At 54.2% G+C, this 21520-nt stretch overlaps 4 protein-coding genes across 4 annotated transcripts in view; 3 read left to right on the forward strand and 1 right to left on the reverse strand.

Annotated features, from left to right (window-relative positions):
- Nucleotides 1-6959: 6959 nt before the first annotated feature.
- Nucleotides 6960-8593, forward strand: MONBRDRAFT_23260 (uncharacterized protein; the record flags this gene model as incomplete). Its single annotated transcript, XM_001743503.1, is given in 8 exon segments — nucleotides 6960-7067; nucleotides 7203-7342; nucleotides 7432-7540; nucleotides 7628-7822; nucleotides 7953-8045; nucleotides 8065-8195; nucleotides 8268-8337; nucleotides 8525-8593. The coding sequence occupies 8 exon segments, from the start codon at nucleotides 6960-6962 to the stop codon at nucleotides 8591-8593; spliced, it is 915 nt and encodes a 304-aa protein (XP_001743555.1).
- Nucleotides 8594-9305: 712 nt separating this feature from the next.
- On the forward strand, nucleotides 9306-11348 carry MONBRDRAFT_15101 (WD40 domain-containing protein; the record flags this gene model as incomplete). Its single annotated transcript, XM_001743504.1, has 11 exons — nucleotides 9306-9480; nucleotides 9613-9700; nucleotides 9819-9913; nucleotides 9998-10065; nucleotides 10234-10323; nucleotides 10419-10466; nucleotides 10557-10642; nucleotides 10730-10771; nucleotides 10861-10923; nucleotides 11052-11164; nucleotides 11266-11348. Coding segments are annotated over 11 exons (951 nt in total), but the record flags the coding sequence as incomplete, so codon positions are not given.
- A 2892-nt stretch (nucleotides 11349-14240) lies between these two features.
- On the forward strand, nucleotides 14241-14426 carry MONBRDRAFT_3712 (uncharacterized protein; the record flags this gene model as incomplete). Its single annotated transcript, XM_001743505.1, has 1 exon — nucleotides 14241-14426. A coding segment is annotated over one exon (186 nt), but the record flags the coding sequence as incomplete, so codon positions are not given.
- Nucleotides 14427-15019: 593 nt separating this feature from the next.
- The window catches only part of MONBRDRAFT_31386 (uncharacterized protein), a gene marked incomplete at both ends in the record, with an annotated part of 9706 nt that continues 3205 nt past the window's right edge, over nucleotides 15020-21520 (reverse strand). The window contains 18 exons of the mRNA XM_001743762.1: nucleotides 15020-15205; nucleotides 15320-15670; nucleotides 15772-15824; nucleotides 15909-16094; nucleotides 16195-18273; nucleotides 18416-18622; nucleotides 18667-18739; nucleotides 18945-19037; nucleotides 19159-19257; nucleotides 19367-19480; nucleotides 19584-19688; nucleotides 19794-19901; nucleotides 20205-20312; nucleotides 20453-20560; nucleotides 20641-20748; nucleotides 20829-20936; nucleotides 21017-21124; nucleotides 21217-21261. Coding sequence (XP_001743814.1) covers nucleotides 15020-15205; nucleotides 15320-15670; nucleotides 15772-15824; nucleotides 15909-16094; nucleotides 16195-18273; nucleotides 18416-18622; nucleotides 18667-18739; nucleotides 18945-19037; nucleotides 19159-19257; nucleotides 19367-19480; nucleotides 19584-19688; nucleotides 19794-19901; nucleotides 20205-20312; nucleotides 20453-20560; nucleotides 20641-20748; nucleotides 20829-20936; nucleotides 21017-21124; nucleotides 21217-21261 — 4239 coding nt within the window. The remainder of the gene's footprint in view (nucleotides 15206-15319; nucleotides 15671-15771; nucleotides 15825-15908; nucleotides 16095-16194; nucleotides 18274-18415; nucleotides 18623-18666; nucleotides 18740-18944; nucleotides 19038-19158; nucleotides 19258-19366; nucleotides 19481-19583; nucleotides 19689-19793; nucleotides 19902-20204; nucleotides 20313-20452; nucleotides 20561-20640; nucleotides 20749-20828; nucleotides 20937-21016; nucleotides 21125-21216; nucleotides 21262-21520) is intronic.

The following is a 21520-nucleotide window of genomic DNA, read 5'->3' on the forward strand; positions in this document are numbered from 1 at the left end:
ACGAGCCTTTGCTGCTTTTCCATCTCAACGGCATCCTTTGCATCCTGCAGCTTTGCTTGCAATGCTGTTATATCGCACTCGTGCTGTTGATTGACCTTCCGGACAATGGTAAGCTCAGTTTGAGCAGCCACCAGATCTTCCTGAATGCGCTGCACTGCTTCTGGCGTCATGCCTGCTTCCAAAACGGGCACGGTTCGCTCCTGTCGTGTGCTTTGATGTTGATTGAACACACGTTGCTGTTGCGCGAGCTCGTCTTGTAGGTCACGCACACGATTCCTTGCAGCTTGAAGCTGATCATGCTGTTCTTTAAGACGAGCAGTCAAGAGCGCATGCTCCTCTTTGACTCGAAGCTGATGTGAATCCGTTAGCCGACGATCCATCTCATCTTGCAGAGCCTGCGTTGCTGCTTCATGCGCTTGTGCATTAGCCCGCACCATGACAGCGTGTTCCTGCCGCAACAGAGCCATCTCTTCTGCATGACTGAGTGCAAGCTCGTCAATCCGTAGCTCCAGTGCACGACGCTGCTCCTCTGAGCGCTCCAGCTCGGTGCGCCGCCGCTTAGCGTCCAATTTGAGACCCGCAATTGTGTCCAGTGCTTGACCCAGTTCAGCGGCATGTCGCTGGCTCTGATCTTGAAGTTGCTGGTCGCAAGCTTGCAATATTTCTTGCTTGTGGTCGGCATGACGATCCACTTGCGCTTGCAGCTGCTGAATACGGTGCTGTAAATTAGATGTTTGCTCTTCTGTGACCTGCTGCAAGGTCTCCAATGCTCGAGTCTTAGAAGCATCATGTGCAGCAGTGGCAGCCTCAAATTCAAGCCGCAACGCGGCAAGGTCGCGTTCCGTCTGTCGGGTAATGGCCTGCTGCTCGTGCAAACGTCGCTCAAGGTCAGCGTGTTGAGAGGACAAAATTGTCTTATCTCGCGCCGCTTCTTCATGACCAGAGAGCTGTGCATGCAGGGTTTGCAATTCTTGTTGGCTAATTGTGAGTTGAGCTTGCATACCAGCAATGGTTGACTGTGCCCGAGACCGCTCCTCTGCTAGCTCATGGCGTAGTTCGTCTAGCTGCGTGCGATGTGCACTCGCCGCCTCTCCAAGGTCTTTGAGAGCTTCCGTCAGCTCTCCTTGCAGCGTATCACACTGTTGGCGCAGAGACGAGTGCAAGCGCAGTGCGTTCTGGCGCTCATGCTCCCAGCTACTCGTTTGCCATTCATCGTGTCTTCGATGAGCCTCAGCCTGCTGTTCAATGGTGATGCGAGCTTGACTCAGGTCTTGCAATGCAGTACTCAACTGCACGCGTAGCGCAGCCATGTCGTTCGTGTCTTGCTCCACTGCCAACTCAGCCAATACCTTGTCATGAGTTGCTTGTAACGCGTCCAAGCGTGCCTGAGTGGATGCAAGCTCAGAGCTCAGCCGGCGCTGCTCCAGCTCTGCAGCAAGGCTGCTCTCGTGTAGGGCCCGCTCCGAGGCAAGTAGGCGTTCTTGAAACTCCTGCAGAGCTTGATCACGTTCCTGGCGCTCTACATCGCGCGCTGCGCGCAGTTCGTTGAGCTCCTGAGTGGCTGCCTCTAGACCAGAGGCAAGCGCAGCACGTTCGACGTCGGCCTGCATTTGCTGCGTGTGTGCTTCTCTTAGCGCAATTTGCAGCTTTTGCTCGCTGTCTCGCGGTTGCTCTGCCTTCTCGCGCAGCTGAGTCATGTCCACCATCTGGCTGCGAAGGCTTGCAAGTTCGGTCTGGTGAATTTGCAACTGCTCACGAAGCTCGTCCACCTCGGCGTGAGCCTTCTTGAGTTCTTCCTGAGCGGTGGTGTGACTTTGTTGCTTACTGGTCTCGGCCGCCTCCAGATTTTGACGTAGTTGAGCAAGATGCTGTTGCTGGTTAGCTCCAAGCCGAGCAATTTCGGCACGATGGTCCTCTTCGAGTTGTGCAAGGTAGGTGCGATGTTCGCTTTGCGTTGTCACAAGTCGCGCCTCAGCTTCATCCAATTGTTGTTGCAGATTGTTGACTTTCGCCTCAAGCTCTTGTCGCGTTGCATCACCAGTCTGCTGCAAAGCCTCTTCTTTCTGGCGAAACTTGGCCACGAGCAATTCAAGCTCACTGATCCGACCCTGAAGAGTAGCCAGCTCGTCGTCTTTCTCAGTGCGTGCACGAATAGCCTCCTCATGCATGCGAACTGACTCGGCTCGCCATTCAGACCGCTCGTCCTCTAACGCTTGCTGGACCTGTTCCAATGAGCGTTTAGCCTTGGCGGACACCATGTCCTGATGCTCTTGAGCTGCTAGCAGCTCCGTCTGTAAAGCCTTTGTTGCGCGCTTTTCGGCCTCGAGTTGGGTCTGCAGATCAGCAAGTTGTGTGGCAAGAGCTTGGGCGGCGTTGCTGTGCTCGAGCTCTGTGGCTTTGGCACGCGCTGTGACCTGCTCCAAGCTTTCATCACCCTCCTGCTTAAGCCGCTCAAGTTGAGCCTCAAGCTGAGCGTTGCGCTCCATAACGGCTTGCAGGCTACTGTACAGCTCATCGTGTTTATGCAGAGCCTCACGAGCTTCAACTTGCGCACGATTGAGTTCTTGACGTAGGTTGTTGAGCTCCGTATCACGCTGCCGCAAGTTGCCGTTGAGTTGAATCAGTTCCTCCGACGTGCGGCAACGCTCTTCCTGCGTTGACTGTTCAGATTCGATCATCATCTGCATGGTCGATTCATACTTGAACACACTGGCTTCCAGTTCTTCGATTCGCGAGCCGGAGGAGTGGCGGTGTGCTTCATGCTCCTTGCAGGCAGCGTGTAATTTGTCTTCTGATTCCTTGATTGCAGTGTGGCTGGCGGCCAGTGCGGCTTCAAGATCCGCAAGTTGACGTTTGTGCTCACTGCTCATTTCCAGTCGTAGCCGGTCCAGGGCTGCCTGGGCTTCCTTCTCTGCTGCCATTCGATGCTCACTGACTGCATCAAGTTCCGAGCGCAAGCGCTCGAGCTCTGCCGCTTGAGCTCGTAGCTCTTGATTCTGCTTGATTTGCTCATCCAGCGCCACCTGAAGTGTGTCCACCTGTTGCGTCAGCTCGTCATGAGAGGCGTGAAGCTCTGCCAAATTTTGTGCAAGTTCTCGCTGCTGCTCATCCTGCAGCCCGGCGGAAGAGGTTGAGTTCATCAGATCCTCCTCACGCGCCTCGATTTGCTTGATCAGGGCAGCGTTCTCAATTTGGAGCTCGTCAATGCGAGCTGCCATGGCTTCTTCACCCATGAGAGCCAATTTGGCACGCCGAACCTACGTGTAAAGTATACAAGAACATCAGCAAGAGGTGAGCGCTAGAACGAGTTCCGGGCGCCATCACATGTAAACGCAGGAAACGGGTGTGCAAGATTGTGTGCATATGCGTGTGCGTGCGTGCGTGCGTGCGTGCGTGCGTCAGCTAGAGCGACTAAACGAACCTTGGCAGTGAGGCTGCTTTCCGCAAGGTGTTGGCGCCAGTGCTGCGCGTCCTCTTGTTCTTGCTGCAGTTCCTGACGAAGAGCATCTACCTCGCCAGCCCAGTGGGCTTCACGCTCATTGAAAAGGCGTTGTGTTTCTACTTGAAATAGTTCGAGGCGGCCCTCAAGCTCCTTGATTGTTGTCTGGGCAACGGTGAGTTGCTTTTCAAGGGTGGCGCGCAACTCTTGCTGAGCACTGCGGTAAGCTTCAAACCGCTCGCTCATGACCGCATTGTCATGCTGTAGCTTGCGAACAATGTCCTCCTGATCCATTTCCTCGAGCGCTGGCCAGGTCACCAGCGGAGTTGCGCGGTTTGCAAAGTGTGCTTGCTTAAGCCGCATGAGCTCAGCCCGTTGCTCATCACTGATCTCGCTGAGAAAGGAGTGGCCGTCTTGAAAATAGTCAGTCAAGAGCATTTCTTCGCCCAGGTCCTCAAACTGGAGCTGTGTCAAAGCCAACTGAAGATAAAACTGGTTGTTTTCATGCTCATGCAAGGCATGGACATCGCGCAACTCTTGGCGATATTGGTTCAGTTGAGTGTCCACGTCAACGAGCGTGCCATCTTCGCTGACCAAGCTACCTCGAGCCATCTAAAAATGAACAAGCATCCGGTTAGGTCGGCAATCAAGAAGCAAGTGCAAGCGGTGCGAAACAAAGTCCAGCAAAACCACGGGGGACGAGGGGCAAAGAGCATACCAAAGCCTTCATGCGTCGCACTTCATCTTCATAGCGCTCAAGCTCGCGGCGAGTGGCGTCTAGCTCGCTTTCAAGATCGCAGATAGTGGCCTCTTTGCTGGCGCACATTTGTTTGGAGGCATCCAATTCTTCTGCGCAAGCCGCTCGATCCTGGTCTGCACGCTCCACTTCAAGGCGCAGGCTATCAATTTGTTGATTCGTTTGTTGGTCGTGGGTTCGGCGATAATCGGCAAACATTTGCTTGGCTTCACCGTAGTCCATTTTGAGGTCAAGATACTGTTGTACGAGCGTGCGAAATTGGGCTTGTAAAATGCTGCCTGCGCCCCGTTTCTTCTGAAAGAATACCTCCCGGAAGGCAACGCAAAATTCTTGAAAGTCGAGCTCTCCCGAATCACTGTCAACAGTAGCATCGGTACAAATGGTTAAGACTGAGCATACCATTGTCAACATCCGGGGGGACCATGTGCACGAGTGCACATCTTCCAAGGGAACGAGTATCAAAATATCGTAGGGCAGGAGATGCGTGCATTAGGTGCGAGGTGCCTGTACTCACTCATCATCGATTTCTCGAAGGATGCAGTTGACCATCTCCTGGTTCATGACGTGTGCCGTAGGCCCCATTAAAGTTTCGTCAGCCAATAAGGCTTGTAATTCAAGGCTATCTATAGCGCCCGACCCATCCTCATCCGCAATGTTAAACATCTGCCAAAGATAGCTATAGCTGTCATCTGCGTGGGAGCGACGTCAGCGGGTGGGGAAGAAAAAAAAAAAAGTGAGCGTTGGATCTCAAGCTGCCCCCCCTCCCCCCCCCCCCAAAAAAAAAAGTCTTTGTCGGGCACATGAGAATAGGTGAGGTGTTGGCACATGACTTTGTGACTTATGTGTTGACCCACCATCGAGGTCCGCATTGGCGGCTGCACGTGGCGGAAGTTGACGCTCGGCTGTACGCTGGGCAATTGCAGCGCGCTGTTCTGAGGTCAGGGCATGTGATTGGGTCAAGTCGCCATGTTCGACAAATGCAATGATATCTTCCTCAGCTTGAATGACGGCATCCAAGACACCGCGTTGCAGCGCGCCCACAAATTCCTCCCGCTCAACCAGGTTGTTTTGATCTTGGTCGAGCTGACTCATGAGCTCTTGTACAAACAATTGAAAGGCATGCTCGCCATTCCGATCGGCACCCAGGCCTAGGGAGAAGTAAGTGGCATGCAGGTGCAGAGACATGAGCAGGTGGCAAGTGACTGGTAAGTGTGACCACCAACGGGCGGCCAGTCGAGCAGGATTTCTTCTGACCGCGTAGGAGCTGCTCAAGCTCTGTGCGATCAAGAGAATCAGAGCTGTCCGTGTCAAGCTGATCAAAAAGAGCACACGCCCGCACTGCCAAGGTTTGTCGCAAGCGTCGAGTGTCTAGCAGTTATCATGTGTGCGATACATTCAGAGTGAGCGCGAGACAAAATACGGACGAACCGGGCGCACGAGTGGTCGGCATGTTGCAACATGAGGTGCCGGGGCCCACTGACCGTCATCGAGGAAAATGTCAAATTTGCCCGCGTTGGCCAAAAACTCGTCGAGAGTGACAGTGCCATCGCGATCCGAGTCCAGCACGTTCATGAGCAAACCCAGCTACAAAGTGACGGGCCACGAGAGCCGGCACCACCGGAAGGTGAGGCGACCAGACTGCCCAACGTGACAGATTGGGCACACGCGAGGCGATAATCTCAGCTGGCGATGACGAAACCATCAACAACCATACCTGCTGCTCTTGTTGATCAAGAGGCACATCGAGGCGCTTGAGAACCAGACGCAGCTCATCGGCTTCGATAGTACCGCTATCATCATCGTCGAGGGCCCGGAAAAGAGCTCGGAGCCGAGCTGCCAATCCGCTGCTGCCCATGACGCTTGACGTTGTTGCCACCTCTCCTGATTTGACTCGCTGTCACCGATGAGGGGGGGTGGGGGCAGCTGGGACACGGTCAGTATGGCGTCTTGCACGGCACCATCTGATCGAAAAGAGGCGAGGGCTGCAGGTGGTCCGGGAGATGAGACTCGGGTCTCATCTCTTGCCAAGGCAGGAAATTGATCCACCGCTCCCTGGATGCGTGGTTTTTCCGGACAAGCCGCTTCTCTGCAGAAGGGAAAACATGAGGTACCAGCATCAAAATCCTCCCAATAAGCCAAGCTGAAGCATCAAGCTCCATGGTCGCTGTGCGATGCCCCACCTTTGGCCTTCTGGGGTGGTGGTCCGTGCAAACTGGCGCGTCACTGGGCAACCTCTGGCTCGGTGAGTCGTGCGAACTTGTTGGGCGGTGTTTGTTGACTCGAGACGCGATCGATGTGTGAAGATGCATACACGCACCATGCTTGATGTCACGCAAATGAGATGCTCGCACTGGGGCTATCGGCCATGGGCACTCTTATCAATGCTCTTGCAAGTGTCGACCAACAGGCCGTAGACTTATGGCTTGAATAGAGTCATCCATGCACGCTCATTGACTGCAAGTGACTGCACAGCGTTCAAAAAATGGCCTGGTATCAGCCCGCACCAGCCCCAGACCCTTGTACATGCATGCATGCTGGTCAACATCGGAAGCTGACATTCGTCTGACAACGACAGGATCTGATTTCATTTGGTAGTGGTGTCTGCCGATGAGCTGCCTGCAGCCCTCGAGGCCCAGACGCATCTTGCGACGAGTCGGGGGCGGTGGCGGAAGGTCCACCTCAGCAGGCATTGCTTGTTCTTGTCGCACACAAGAGTCATTTTGACTGGCTTTCATAGAGGGCGTTGGATGTTAACCCGAGGCCATGGCGGCAAGTCAATCGCCCGCCGTGCCATCCCTGCAACAAGCCTTGCCCGAACTCGACGAGCTGCTGGCCCCGCTCCAGCATCAAGCATCCTACGCAGCCGTCCAGGTGAGCAGGAGGCCCAGTTTTCTGCCTGGTGCTGGCAAACAGCCAGTACACCACGCCTCGAAATAAAATGGACAAACTCATGACATCGATGGCTCTGGCGCTTGCTGCTGGACCTGCTACTTCTGCTTTTGCTAGGCAGCAGTGCAGTGGACCTTTGAGGTGTGTCGAGACAACCTGGCGTTGGCCCAACTCAGCGCCCATCTTGTGGCCTACGTCCCGCAGCACGCCTCCAACGTTGGCGTGCTTTACTACATTTCCGACGTGCTTCATCAATGGTTTGTCGCGCTCTGGCATGCGCTCTGATCTTGAACAAGCCGTGCTCGTTTGGCCTGATGTGTCCTGCGCGGCTCGTGGCGCGGGACAGGATTGCCTTGGGATGGGAAGCACCCACCGAGCTACTGAATGCCTTGCCCAACATACTCAAGGTGTTAGAGCAAACGGCCCCAGCGGCCGCCTTGAGCCGATTGACCGCGGTAGGGTTTCCAAGTGTCCTCGCCACGTTTGGCTCTGCAAGAGGCCCAACTGCCAACACGCGTCGTTGCATTGTCGTGCTCACTTAGATTAAGCGCTTGTGGGAAGACGATGGATGGATCGAGGCGCCCGTTACGGCTGCAGGCCGTGCAACGAGTCAGACTAGCCAGCGGATCTCCCGCGATGGCAAGGCGGCCTCCCCACCTCCCATGACCCCCTACAACCCACCCGAAGATGCCCCTTATGACCAACTGCCCGCCGCTCTTATGATTAATCTCATCCAGGTTTGCCTCGTCGCCTTGACATGGCCTCCCACCGGTCTTGCAGCGCGGTGATGTAATCCTATCCTTGCTTGGCTTCTTGGATTCATGTGCACGTGTTGGTCCTTGGTGGGCGATGCTTTGGAATTCCCAGGAAGAGGATCACTACCGAGAGCCAATCAACACGTCGCGCCTGGCGTTTTCTGCTCTGCCTGCGGACACAAAGGAGCTCACAGAGGCGTTGGAGGTATGGTTTGCATTGACAGCGCGTGATCAACACCTGCGCCCCAGGGCTTTTACCAAGGCATGCCATCTGCACACAGAGCTTTTTTGAAGCCAATTCAGAGAAGCGCAATATCGAGGGCTGGCGTGCCGGTGCTCTCGATCGGCATTTCAAGTAAGCAGCCAGGTCTCAAGAACTTGATGCCCAGCACGAGTGCATGCACACTGCCGTGGCTGGATCCCCTAGGCCAACAAGGGTTGTCTGCCCCATTGGCACCTCACCGTCGAAGCGAAGCAGCAGTGCTCACGAGTCTTGGGTATCCTTGTAGACGCAAATTCCGTCACATGCGAGGAAGCCGACGCAAAAGTCCCTCCCCGGACCGGAAACGGCAAACAAGTCGTTCCCCAGCGCCCGCAGAGCGTCGTTAACATTCAGCGTCTGCACGTCCACTATTATGTTCGGGCATGGACTGCCTTGCACCTTGTCTCTTTCGGCCTTGACAGCGCTGTGGGCGAAGGGAGAAGGTAGCAAAGCACTTGGGCCAAAGGCGAAAGGCGAAGAGTGCCGTGTAGGTGAGAAGAAAAATAATTGTGATTGACATGTGATGTGAGTGTGGTGGAAGCTTTACATGTTGTTACATCCGGATCGTAGTAAAATCCAAGAAGTGCAAAAGACATTTCAGCTTGCCTTTTTTTTTTTTTTTTTTTTTGTTGGTTTGAGTGAAACTTTCACACAAACAGCGACAATTATCGGGAATCAGCACATGAGAGTGTCAGGCGCGCGCATGTTTCAAGAGGCAACAGTGCACAGCGAGCCGAGTTCAAGCACATGAGCGAGCGCTGCAGGGACGGGCGGTCCTGAGAAGGCGAGAATACCAAAGGGCCACAGACACTAGCTGTGTACCTGGTCGGTCGGTGCTTGATGACTAGCGAAGAGGTAGCAGGTGTGTTTTCCCAAGTCCCACCACGAGCGTCTGCTTTGAATGTCGGTCGACATTGTGTGGCGGCGACAGCGGTCTAACCGGTCGTGATGGCATACGAATGCCATAGCAACTTAGCAGTGGCGAATCAGCATGGCGGTCGACGCCGCTCAGGTGACCCACATCGAGTGGAATCAGGATGAAAGTGAGTGGCCCTGCTCGCTCATTGCGCCAATCCGAGGACACTTGCGCGAAGAGCACGTTACCAGAAACCATCGAGGGTTGTTCAACAGCGCATGGGCAGCTATCAGCGGCAGAAGTTCGTTTTATAATGCTTTTCTGTTGATGGCTGCCACAATTTAGCTTGCTTCATCTTGTGCACGCACCGCGGCTTCAAGGTCTACTCGGTCGCCCCTCTCGAGCAGAAAATTTCGCGCAGCTTCAGCAGTGGGGGGTTGGGCTATGCCGAGATGCTCTTTCGTTGCAACTACATTGCCCTAATTGGTGGGACTGATCGTCCCAGCTTCCCGACCAACAAAGGTGCGTTTGTGAGCATTCGTCAACATGGCAGCTCTGCCTTCGCCTCGTTCGTGCATGCTACACAACCCAGCCATTCACCTTGGGTATCATCTGGTTGGTGTCTGGTCTTGGTTCGCATGTGCGTTGCCGCAGTGGTACTTTGGGACGATCGCTCTCAGTCCATGGCTGCAGAAATTGAATGTCCCTCCGAAGCCCGTAGCGTTCGCTTGCGCAAGGACCGGTTAGTGTGGCTGCTCGGTTCGCCCTTGCTCCTCAGCTCGGTTCGCGACTCACACAGGCGCACCCGTATACCACGGTGTTTTTGGGACATGCTCCGTTCCCACGCTCGCCACCTGTAGAATTGTGGTTGTTCTTGATCACAGCACGGATGTCTACTCTCTCACGGCCACTCCAACGCTGCTGCATTCCTATCGCACTTGTTCCAACCCGCTTGGTAAGTTCTGGCCAGGCCACCTTACAAATGTTTGAGTGTAGCGTTGTCCTCTGAGCGCTCACACGAGTAACTGCCCGCAAAAAGGTTTGGCAAGCCTATGTCCAGATGATAGACGGCCAGTTTTAGCCGCCATGGGACCCGAACCAGGACAGGTGCGTCCCTCTGCTCTCTCATCCTTCGTAAATATACAACCCCCCAGAGAAAAACAAAAAGCTCGACATTTGATCCAGTCGAGCTGCGCATCTACCTCAGTTGACCCGCTCGCGTGCATAAATGAGGATCACATGCTCATGTACACGCGTGGTGATACAAAACATCAGCTGGCCTTGTGCAATCTTGCGCAAAGCTCCGAGGCCCCGCTAATCGTGGCCGCTCACGAAACAGCTTTGGCTCAAGTACAATTAAACGAGGTATGTTCTACCCTCGAGTGTGCGAACATGCTCACTTCCAAGACTATCCGAATGTATGCGCATGTCCGTAATCGATTGTCTGGCGATCCACATAGGACGGTACAAAAGTTGCCACGGCCTCAGAAAAGGCAGGTGCCGAGCATGTGATGTTGGATTGAATTGCTTTTAGTTGGCGATATCGTGCTACGTTGTCACCAGTTCTTATCAACTTATACCATTGATTGGCTGCGCAGGGTACCCTGATTCGGGTCTTTGACACTGAAACAGGCAAAAAACTGCACGAAGTGCGGCGTGGCACCGAACGTGCCCGGATATACAGGTGCACCTCCTGCTTCCAAATGCGACCCGTGCGCAGACGACCGACTGTCCCTTGCTCAAGTCTCTTTCTTTCTCTCTTGCCCGATAGCATTCGCTTCAGTCGTCGGAGCACCCATCTCTGCTGTGCCAGGTATCACTCGTTTTCTGTGCGCAAGAATATTTTATCAGGGTCTGGTTCAAGAAATGGCTCTTATGCCTGGCCCCTTGAAACCACTTTAGTGACCACGGGACCGTCCACGTCTTCTCCTTGCATGATCAGGAGGCTGTTGCCGCCAGCAGCTTGTGCGTTGAGCTCCCTCCTTCTCCAACTGCTTCACGCCCCGTGCCCCCTCAGACTACCGACCATGTGGCTGTGTGCTTGTGCGCTCACGACTGCGGATCTGTAAATCACGACGTGGGCCTGGTTCTAGATTGCCGTCCGTGTTGCCCAAGTATTTCAGTTCGCAATGGAGCTTTGCCAAGTTTGCGATTCCTTCAGCATATGCGATTTGCGCGTTTGGCGAGGCCGATAATCAAGTTATTGGTGCGTGACAATGGTGGTTGAAGGCAGAACAGGTCGAATGCTGCCTCGCGTCGAAACGAAGCATTCTCATTTGTGTTGGTCATACTGATACTGGGTCACAGCGGTGAGCGCAGAGGGTTATTTCTATCGAGCCACCTTTGAATCATCTGGCGAGGTGAATGTTTCTAAAATCCAGCTCACTTGATGGGGGCATCTCAAGTTTCTCCCTGCCGATTTTTTTGATTCGCCAAGCCTATCTTGGCCACTTGTCCAATCGATGCCATTTACGCTGTGTGTTGCAACTCCAATCATCCTCAACAATCATCGCATCTTGGTTCATTCATGTGTGTGTGTGTGTGTGTGTGTGTGTGTGTGTGTGTGAGTGTGTGTGTGTGTGTGTGTGTGAACAAGTAGTGCCACGGTTTTACCACATGCAAGAACAAATGGCTTGCGCTTTGTGGTTCACAGCGAAGAAAAAAAAAAAAAAAAGAAGAGAGATGAATACAAAACAAAACACACCATGCAGCTCCTACTTTGCATCGACTTGTTCCTTGTTCTTCTTGGCATCGGGCTCCCCACCACTGGCAGCGGCGGATGAGGCTTGCGTGCTGTCGCTCTTGGTTGCCTCTTCTTCGTCCGAGTCGCTAACGTCGTCCGAATCCCATTCATCCCTAAGAAGTTGCGAACCAATGACATGAACGAGAAGCAACAATGTACACTGGCAAATAAGGGAGTTCTGGCCAGAAAACGAACTGCAAGGCCGCCGTCTTGCGTTTAGGCGGCTCTGATGCCACTGGCGCTTGAACATGGCCTGCAGCCGCAGCTAGGCAGCCCAAGACGAGAGTCAGGAATTTGCAGCGCGTCAAACAAGCATGGGCAACGCCTGACAAAGAAACTTACCAGCCTTGACGGCATCAGCAATCAACCGCGACTTCTCATCCAACTCCACGTGGAAAGAATGGTCATCAAAAGCGTGTTTGGGTACAGCAACTGCACGCTCCAGCTAAAATAGAAAAAAAAAGCAAAACAAAAAACCAAACAAAACAGGCAATCGATCGGCAGTGTGTAAGGCTGGCCCGCAGGAACAGGGCACAGACTGGGACCGTGAATTTGCTGATCGAACCTTGGCCTGTCGGCGTGCCTTGACTTCGTCCTCCTTCTCCGCTTGCTCCTTGAGCCATTGCTTGATTTTTTTCTCATCGTTGACGTCCCGCAAGCGGCGGCCAGACAAATCACGACAGGCCTGGAAAAAGCAAAGTTGATGATGAAATTGCAAACCGAAAAGCGAGTACAAGGCCAGATATCAAGGCCAGCCTGCACGTACGTCAATATTGTCAGTCTCAGCGTGCGACCGCTTGTTGCCAAGGGCACGCAGCAAAGAGCCAAAGCCTAGTTGGCGTCGTGAAAGCCCAGAATGGTAGCAAAGCAGAGCATCACAAGTCAACAGCTGATCATCACGGCAAAGGGGCGTTGGCGGTGTGATCCAAACAATTCAGACGCACTTACCTCCTTTGCCCCCACAAAGGCGAAGTCGAAGAGTAGCTGCTTCATGGTCAAACAACTCCTCACTTCCGCTCATCAGGCGGCCGCGCTGCCAGAGGCGTAAGTGTTGTTGGGGAATGGCCTGTGGAGGCGCAAATGAAGAATCCAAGAGCATCAACATACACGTGCACAGAAGCGTCAGGCCACCTCGCGGAGAGTTGACATGCGCAAAAGCATCAAAGGCTTGAAACAACGCACCGTCAAACCTTCCGCTGCCTCCAAAACAGCGTCGCAATTGCGGCTAGCACAATCCAGCTGGCCAGGCAGGCCCTGCCAAAACACGGTCACCTTCATGATTGTGGTTTGGGAAGTCTGCAGTCGACAAAGCCACACGTCAGCAGATGCCCCTCAACACACACTATGCTCGCAAAACCATCACCTGCAACGTGCAAGAGAGCAGCACCCGTCCCTCTGCCGCATGGACTCACGCCACCCATTTACAAAACGAACCAAATCCCGTCGTCGTCGTCGTCGTCGTCGTCGTTGTCGTTTAACAACGCAACGCCACAAGGAAAATGATGACAAATCCAAGGCTGCATTTCAAATAGGAGGGCCACGACCACTCCATTTGGTTGAAAAGCCAACTTTGTCAAGAAGCTGTGGTGTCACGCAGTCGCACGCACGCATTCGCATTGAAAGGACGATCTGGTTCCACGCGGCGCGGGAGTCGGCGCGTCAAGGCGGGAGAGTCGCGGGAGGCTGCGGATTGTTGAGGCAAGGAGGCGAAGCGATGTCATCATTTTGAAGATAGACTCGACAACGGTGCGCAACATCATGCAGTAGCACAGAGAGAGAGAGAGAGGGAGAGGGAGAGGGAGAGAGAGAGCCCTTGTTGCATCGTCTCCATCAAACCGTTTGCCTCTTGATCGCCATCGCCATGGGTGGTGGCGAGCAATTGGGCGCCAAACGAACTCGGCGTCTGAGCAAGGCGGAGCGTGAGCAAATGGAGCGTGTGCAGCGCTTGGTTCAGGCGGAGCCGTTTCAAGGTAGGTCTCACAGCTTGCATTTATCGCGCTTCCGTGTGTGTATATCTCGTGCTCACAACCCTGATGTTCGTCGTGTGCTGCGAATGGCTTTCAAACCTTGTCGGTGCTTGTTCTTCTTGATCGCGGCACCCGGCCCGCGCGCACAGCTGCTGCCTCGCACTCGCACGATGGCCACATGGTCACAGGTCAGCCCGATCGGCCCGTCTCAATCGTTGAACGCATCAAGAGCCATTACCACGAACAAGCCAAGGCCGCAGCGCAACAAGCCTCACATCAGAGGGCATACCTACCTTTCACTGCCCCATCAGGTGGGTTACGCTGCCCTCCAACGGTGACGCCTCGTGCTTTTTGCTGGCCGCCCGTCACCTCTCAGGCCCCTCAACCACCAGCTTCCAAACCTCATCCCTTGGCCCAATGTCGCTGCTGCATGCGCCCCAGCAGCCAACCAGGAGGAACTCGGCGACTCCTCCACCAAGCCCCCGACCACGGACGCCGGGACATCAATGCTGTCCACCGAATTCGTTGAACCTCACGCCGTGGCAGCACCCAAAATTTCACGCAAGCCCAGCTACATCAAAGACCGCGCCAAGCGCCGCAGCCTCTGTGCCAAACGCCGTAAAGCCCTGATGAAGGGCGTCTATGAGCTTTCCGTTTCTACGGGCAGCGATGTTCTTTTGCTTGTTGCGACTGAAGACGGCTCGATCTTCACACATTCAAGCCCGCGTCTCAAGCATTTTATAAATGACGCTAGTGGTCTGTCCCACCGCATAGTATCGTCATCGATGCCTTGAACTTGTTTGTGCACCGGTTGCCCTTGTCTCACGTGATCCATTTCTCCTCGCCGACCTCCGTCCTTGAACCGACCTATGGCTTACAGTGCGCCGACAACTTACAAATGCGCTCAGTGCTGATACCTCGAATGAACTGGACGAGCTGGACCTTGAGCCAGACCTCTCGGCTGATGAAGAGGGCGCAACTGATGCCAACGAAGTTCCTCTACACGACCATGTCCTCAGCACCGCCCTCGCCAATCGTCATCACGCTGAGGAGTTTGCCTCAGACAATCTGAATGTGCATGCGCACTCAGCCATCTTGGAGCATGCCCAGCTGCATCAGCCATCTCCACACCCACACCCACACCTCCACATGCCACAATACGATGGCTCGTCTCAAGATTCGGGACGCAGCAGAGGCTTTCCGCTCAGAGATAGAGACCCTGAGTAGTTTCCGATTCGTGTATGTCCCACCTGTTCATATCAATCAAGCTTTGCCGCTATAGACATGGAGAGCGACATTTGTTGATATGAAAAAAAAAGATTTTTTTGTTAAATTTTTGAAGATAACCTAGTCAACGTTGCTTTTCATGATTTGCATCATTCTGCATCATATAAACAGCCTTGACAATCATAACCGCGGCAACTGACGATAACTGCTGCGGAGGCGTTTTGCTTCCAGAAGCTAATACTAGATATACAGGTTCAAGGCAGCAGAGAAGCTCGTTCGCGTCACCGTCCGTCACCAGAATGCACGCTCGCTGTTTCGCCGTCGGCAGTGCCAGTCTAAGATGAAAGCAAGTTGATCATAAGCATGGGGCAGCCAAACAAAGATATTATAACCACAAGAGGTGAAGCGACGCCAAGCTACACACGTGTTTGCTTTTGTTCTTGCGACCGAGAAACTTGAATAGGCCCTTGCGAGGCTTGGAGGAATCAGCACCATCTGCTGGTGCCTCAGGTGCGGCCGCAGGTGTTGCTGTGCTTTCTGCAGTCTCAGCTGGAGCGGGTTGCTCAGCAGGGTTGAACGAGGCCGAAGCAGCCGCAAAGGTTGTCATCAGCTGATCGGCAACGCTGGGAGCATCGCGGCGCAGCTGCAACTGCATCACTGGAGATGGCTCCTTCAAATAAGCAATGACGTCCTTGTGCGCTAAGTTTTTGAGTGAGTGGCCATTCACCTCGAGGATGCGATCGCCAACTAGAACACGGTGTGTTTTAGCTACCGCCTGTTGTACAGCGTAGATAAAGAAGTGAGCAGGAACACGGACAAGCACTGTAGACGCCCCGTGATTGAGTGGAATGAAGATGCGACTTCAGCGCAACTTACCCCACTTAGTTCCAAAAAGGTGATGCGCGGAAAGAACTCATCCTCATCACCGCCTGTACAAGCACAGATCAATATGTACATTGAGTTGGGAGTGGAAGGGTGCGCGCAGCCACAAAGCATGTACAATGCACACATACCAGCCTCCTTCTTGGCGCTGATCTTCATGCCCAACGGATCCGACCCCTTGTGCACTTCAACATTGAAGATCTTGGGATACTGCTCTTCCTCAGACGCTGCCTCCTCAGGCTGAGCCACCGGCTCTTTTGCTTGCGACGCATGTGACACCTGAGACGATGCTACTGAGACAGCATCTGCATCTTGCTCTACACACGGGGAGATGAGTGGCATTCATGAGCGTGAGGGCAAATGTGGGACGTCGATTTGGGACGGTCAATCACAGCGAGGCAGAGGCGCTGTGCATACCAGACTTGTCATCAGCACCATCCTTTTTGGATTTGGATTTCTTGCCTCGGCCAAAGAGCTTGCCCACGCGCTTGGAAAACTTGCTCTTTCGCTTTGTTTCTGGAGTAGTGTCATCGGCACCCAGGGCACCGCGCAAAGCATCGATGGCTGCTTCCGCCGTGGGCCCCGTGGTTTGGGTGACATCATCGGCATTTGAGGGCTCGTCTTCTTTCACTTGCTCAGCCTGCTCAGGTAGCTCCACGGTTGCTGCCGCACCATCGGCCTCCGGCGCAGCCTGTTCCAGTTCAGTCGCTGCCACCTTGGTTTCATCAACCGGGACCAGCCCGACCATGGAACGGACATATCGTTTGCCATGGCTATCCGTAACAATTTCGTGAAAGTCCATCAGGTCTGCAGCAGCCATCGTCGTTCCATCAGCAACAACAGCCATCTCGCCTTCGATGGGGACATGCTGATCGGACTCGTCTGAGGCATGCTCTGAGGCAGCGGCAGGGTCATTGGCCCAGGCATCGTCTTCCCCGTCTTCACTGGACGTGACTTCCTTCTTGGACTCCTCAAGCACGGTCTTGCCGATCTGCGCCAAGCGCTGCTTGACGTCCAAGCGAGAAGAGGCTGGCGCGGCCTCTTCCTCCTCAAGGTCATCGGGCAGATCTGTGTCAGAGAAGAGATCATCGTCGTCCTCGTCGCTATGCTCAGCCGCGGCGGACGCCTCCGCTGCGGCACTTGCCACGCCGAATAGGGCCGCGGCCTCTTCAGCCAAGCCCATCTCCTCGTCATCCTCGTCCTCGGCAGATTCATCGATTTGAGGGGCCTCCTCATCGCTCTCGCCCGCTGCGGGCTTGTCCTCTTGAGAGGCCTCCTCATCGCTCTCGCCCTCTGCGGGCTTGTCCTCAACCAATGCAACGACTTGGGCAACCTCATCGTCCTTTTCAATCGATGCGTCAACCCGAACAGCTCCATCGTCCTCTGAGATTAAAGCATCGACTTGGGCAATCGACTCGTCGTCCTCCGACACCGCAGGCTCTGTAGAGTCCTCGGTACGTGGCTCGTTGCTCGCGTCCTCTGCAAGCTTGGCATCAGTCGGTGCATCGACTTGCTCGACCAGTGACGGTGCCTCATCGTTGGCACCCTCACGCGCAGTTTCAATTAGAACGTCCGCTGGCTTCGAAGGTTCTTCCTCCTGCTTCGAAGGTTCTTCCTCCTGCTTCGAAGGCTCTTCCTCCTGCTTCAAAGGCTCTTCCTCCGCGGAGCGGTCCTCGCCATCGCTCAACCCGGACAAATCGGCATCAGCAAAGGCCATGTCGACCAGATCATCGTCATCATCATCCATGGACACCATGTGGTTGCTGGACTCGGTTACCTCGTAATCCTGATGGCGCTCGTCGTCCTCGAGTTGAATCATGTTTTGATCAACAACGCCCTCCTCGGTTGAAGCCATCTCGTCCATTTGTATGTTTGCAGTCCAAGCCGGTGCCTCAGTAGCGAGCTCATCCTGAGCCAGGCTGCGTTCCGCCTCAGGCTCAGAATCCGAGTCCGCCATGTCCACGACCTGAACTTCGAATTCCTCGGCCACTTGGGGGCTGGCACTGACATCGGCAGATGCAGTCTCGTCGACCAAAACCTCTTCCTCGGACTCTTCTGCCTGAGCAGTCTCAAGCTCTCCAGACTGATCCGAGTCGACATGGGAAGATTCTTCTGCAGCAGCAGGCTCAGACATCGCTTCCTCGCAAAGTGGAGACGCCTCGGCACCCTCCTGAAAATCCTCCACCGCGGGTTCGTCGGCCATGGCTTGCTCATGCTTTTCCCCGTCTGCTGGGCTTGGTGTTGAAGCCTCTGTCGGTTCTTCTGCATGGGCGTCCGGCTCAATCGATGCCTCTTCTTGCACCACCGATTTGGCTTCGATAAACTCGGGTTCCCCTTCAACTTCATCCTCGTCAGCGTCGGAGAACTCAGTATCCATGAGCTCGGCAGGCTCACTGGCACCCTGCAACCCTTCATCCTCCACCTGGTGACTTGCCAGCACCTCGGCTTCATATGCATCGCGATCGGCTTGCAGCTGATCGTCCACGGCAGCACTCGCTGCAACAGAACCCAGAACAAATTGAAATGGTGTGAGGCCAAATAATGGTGCGAGAGAAGAAAAAATAATTATAATAATAATAATAACAATAACAATAAAATCAAATACCGTTGGCTCTGGGACAGGCAACAAGTAGCTTACCGGCGAGAACATCGTCAATGTGCATAGACAAGCGGTGTTGGGCTGAGGCGGCACGCTCGGCTGACGTATGCAGGGTGGCCATGTCACTTTGCATCTGCGCTGCTGCCTTGGCCTTGCGTGACTCCTGAACGTTTCGCAACTTGGAAGCACGTTTCTTGGGCTTCGAAGTCGCTTTGATGGTCTTAGCAGCCGGTGACCCACGTTGCGCTACACGCACGTTTGCCGGTCGAGCCTGGGTCGCAGGTGCCGACCTTGTTGCACGTGTCGGCGCTCGGTGCGGTGTGCGGATGAGAGCAGGTGATCGCGGCGCAGGTCGACGCACAGCTGAGGCGGAGGTCGGGCGAGAGCGGGGCATGTTTCCAGCACTATCAATGCTCGGCATGTACGCGGCATTGACGCGGGTGCTGATGTTCCAACCGGATCCAGTAATCGCTTCCGTCTTGCGAAACTGAAACTGTAGGACGAAAGATCACAAATGAGTCAAGTGAACCTGGCCAGAGCCTAATGACTGACGAAGGCAGTCACCAACCTTGGCCACTTGGGCAGAAAGTGGCTCAGATGAGCGACGAACGGCGATGCTGGCCTTGACACGCTCCTGCTGCAGCTCGTCCGTTGGTGCAACCTGCAAACAAGCATAACAAGTCGGTGTTGTGAAAAGCAAATTTAAGTCAAGCTCCGGTTTTTGCTTGCTGTCCAGGAAAAGGTTTGGGCCGAGCATATGGCCGCCTCCGATGTAGACCCACCTTTGTGGAAATGTCCCAGTATTGCTCCGAATCAACCACACGAAAATTGTGAAGGTCGGGGTGCCGCCCCAGCGGTGTTGTGTCCATGACAGTCTCCACCTGCAAGTTCGTTTTTGATAAAATGTAAATCGACGTCGGCGGGAAAACAAGGGGGGGGGCGTATAGAGGGCACAGAGCGGCGATAAAGCACTTTTGGTGTCAAACGTACCGGAGCAGAGCGTGTTGACGTGTCCCAAGCGTGGTCAGCAGCAGCATCCAAATCGCGGAAACGATGTTGATCGGGATGATTTGGCAAAGGGGTGACGTCGGTCTTGACATCATCCTGCAGTTTTTTTAAAAAAACAAACAAACGTATAGAACCAGCCAAACCGTGTAAGAGTCAACGCTCGCGATTGAGTGTGCACACAGAACCAAGGTGAACTCACGTATTTCAGACGTGAGGATGCATCCCAGAACACCTCCGGGTGAGCTTCATCTCGGAAAGAATGAAGTGCCGTGTGCTTGTTGGGTGTGGTCTCGTAAGTATCACTCTGTCGGGCCCACCAAGGCAAGAGTTGTTCAAAAAGTAAGAAAGTTGGGACAGAGAGTGATGTCAAAGGGAACGGTAGGCGGGTAATGCAAGGTGAAACACCAACCTGAGATACTTTGGGCGATGCGTCCCAAAAAACGTCATCGCTAGGCTCGTCGCGGAATCTGTGATGATCGATGTGGCGATTTGGGGTGGTATCAAGCTGCGGGCGTTCCTGGAGTTTCAACAATGTGCAAAGAGTGAGCTTGTGGGTTTAACCACCTTCGGCAACATCAAGAAACATGAAACCCAAACGTGGCGTGCACGCATCAACTTGCCGCTTCGTAGTGGCCATTAATGTCCCACGCGACGTCGACATTGGCTTGATCACGAAAGCTGTGATGCGAGATGTGTCGATTCGGAGTTGTATCTACATCTGGGCGAACCTGGATGCAACATCGGTAATTGAAAAGTGAGGCTTGTGCTGGCGGAGGCTTGTGCTGGCGTCTGTGATGAGTAGCTCATGGCCACGCTATACCTGATCAAGGCGACCACTCGCATTCCAGGCTGTCTCGGGGTTCGCCTCGTCTCGGAAGGAATGATAAAGGATGTTCTTATTTGGCGTTGTGTCGATATCCGGACGAACCTGAAGAGTACAGCCCGCAAAACTTGAGATCAAAGGATCCTCCCCAAGGAGCAGTACAAACCCCAATTCATAAAGAAAAAAAAAAAAAAAAAAAAAAAAAAAAAAAAAAAAAAAAAAAAAAAAAAAAAAAAAAACCCAACCTCAACGACACGTCCACTACCGTCCCACATGACGTCAGGCTCGACCTCGTCGCGGAACGAGTGGTGGGCAATGTGGGCATTGGGCGTGGTGTCATAAGCAGTGCGCTCCTACAGGACACAAAATGCAAGTGACCAGATGAGATTAAGGTGCTACACCTACATTCAGTGTCTACAATGGCCACGCTTACCGCGTTGATGCGCCCGCTACCGTCCCACATGACGTCAGGCTCGACCTCGTCGCGGAACGAGTGGTGGGCAATGTGGGCATTGGGCGTGGTGTCATAAGCAGTGCGCTCCTACAGGACACAAAATGCAAGTGCCCAGATGAGATTAAGGTGCTACACCTACATTCAGTGTCTACAATGGCCCCGCTTACCGCGTTGATGCGCCCGCTACCGTCCCACATGACGTCAGGCTCGACCTCGTCGCGGAACGAGTGGTGGGCAATGTGGGCATTGGGCGTGGTGTCATAAGCAGTGCGCTCCTACAGGACACAAAATGCAAGTGACCAGATGAGATTAAGGTGCTACACCTACATTCAGTGTCTACAATGGCCACGCTTACCGCGTTGATGCGCCCGCTACCGTCCCACATGACGTCAGGCTCGACCTCGTCGCGGAACGAGTGGTGGGCAATGTGGGCATTGGGCGTGGTGTCATAAGCAGTGCGCTCCTACAGGACACAAAATGCAAGTGCCCAGATGAGATTAAGGTGCTACACCTCCACATTCAGCCCGAGGTGGTGTCTACAATGGCCCCGCTTACCGCGTTGATGCGCCCGCTACCGTCCCACATGACGTCAGGCTCGACCTCGTCGCGGAACGAGTGGTGGGCAATGTGGGCATTAGGGACTGGTGTCCATAAGCATAGGAGTCTGAACCTAAGGACAGCAACAGATGTGCCCAATATGTCAAAGTCGCCACAGATACTGAAGCAAGTTTTCATGAGGTTTGCTCCCGCTTCCGCGTTGATGCGCTCGACTACCGTCCACATCAGGAGAGGCTTCGACCTCGTCGCGGAAGCGGTGATGGGCATATGTGGCGGTTGGGCGTTGTGTCCAAGTTTGGGC

The sequence above is a fragment of the Monosiga brevicollis genome, genomic scaffold, assembly GCF_000002865.3.
Source record: "Monosiga brevicollis MX1 MONBRscaffold_4 genomic scaffold, whole genome shotgun sequence".
In the NCBI taxonomy this organism is placed as follows: Eukaryota; class Choanoflagellata; order Craspedida; family Salpingoecidae; genus Monosiga; species Monosiga brevicollis.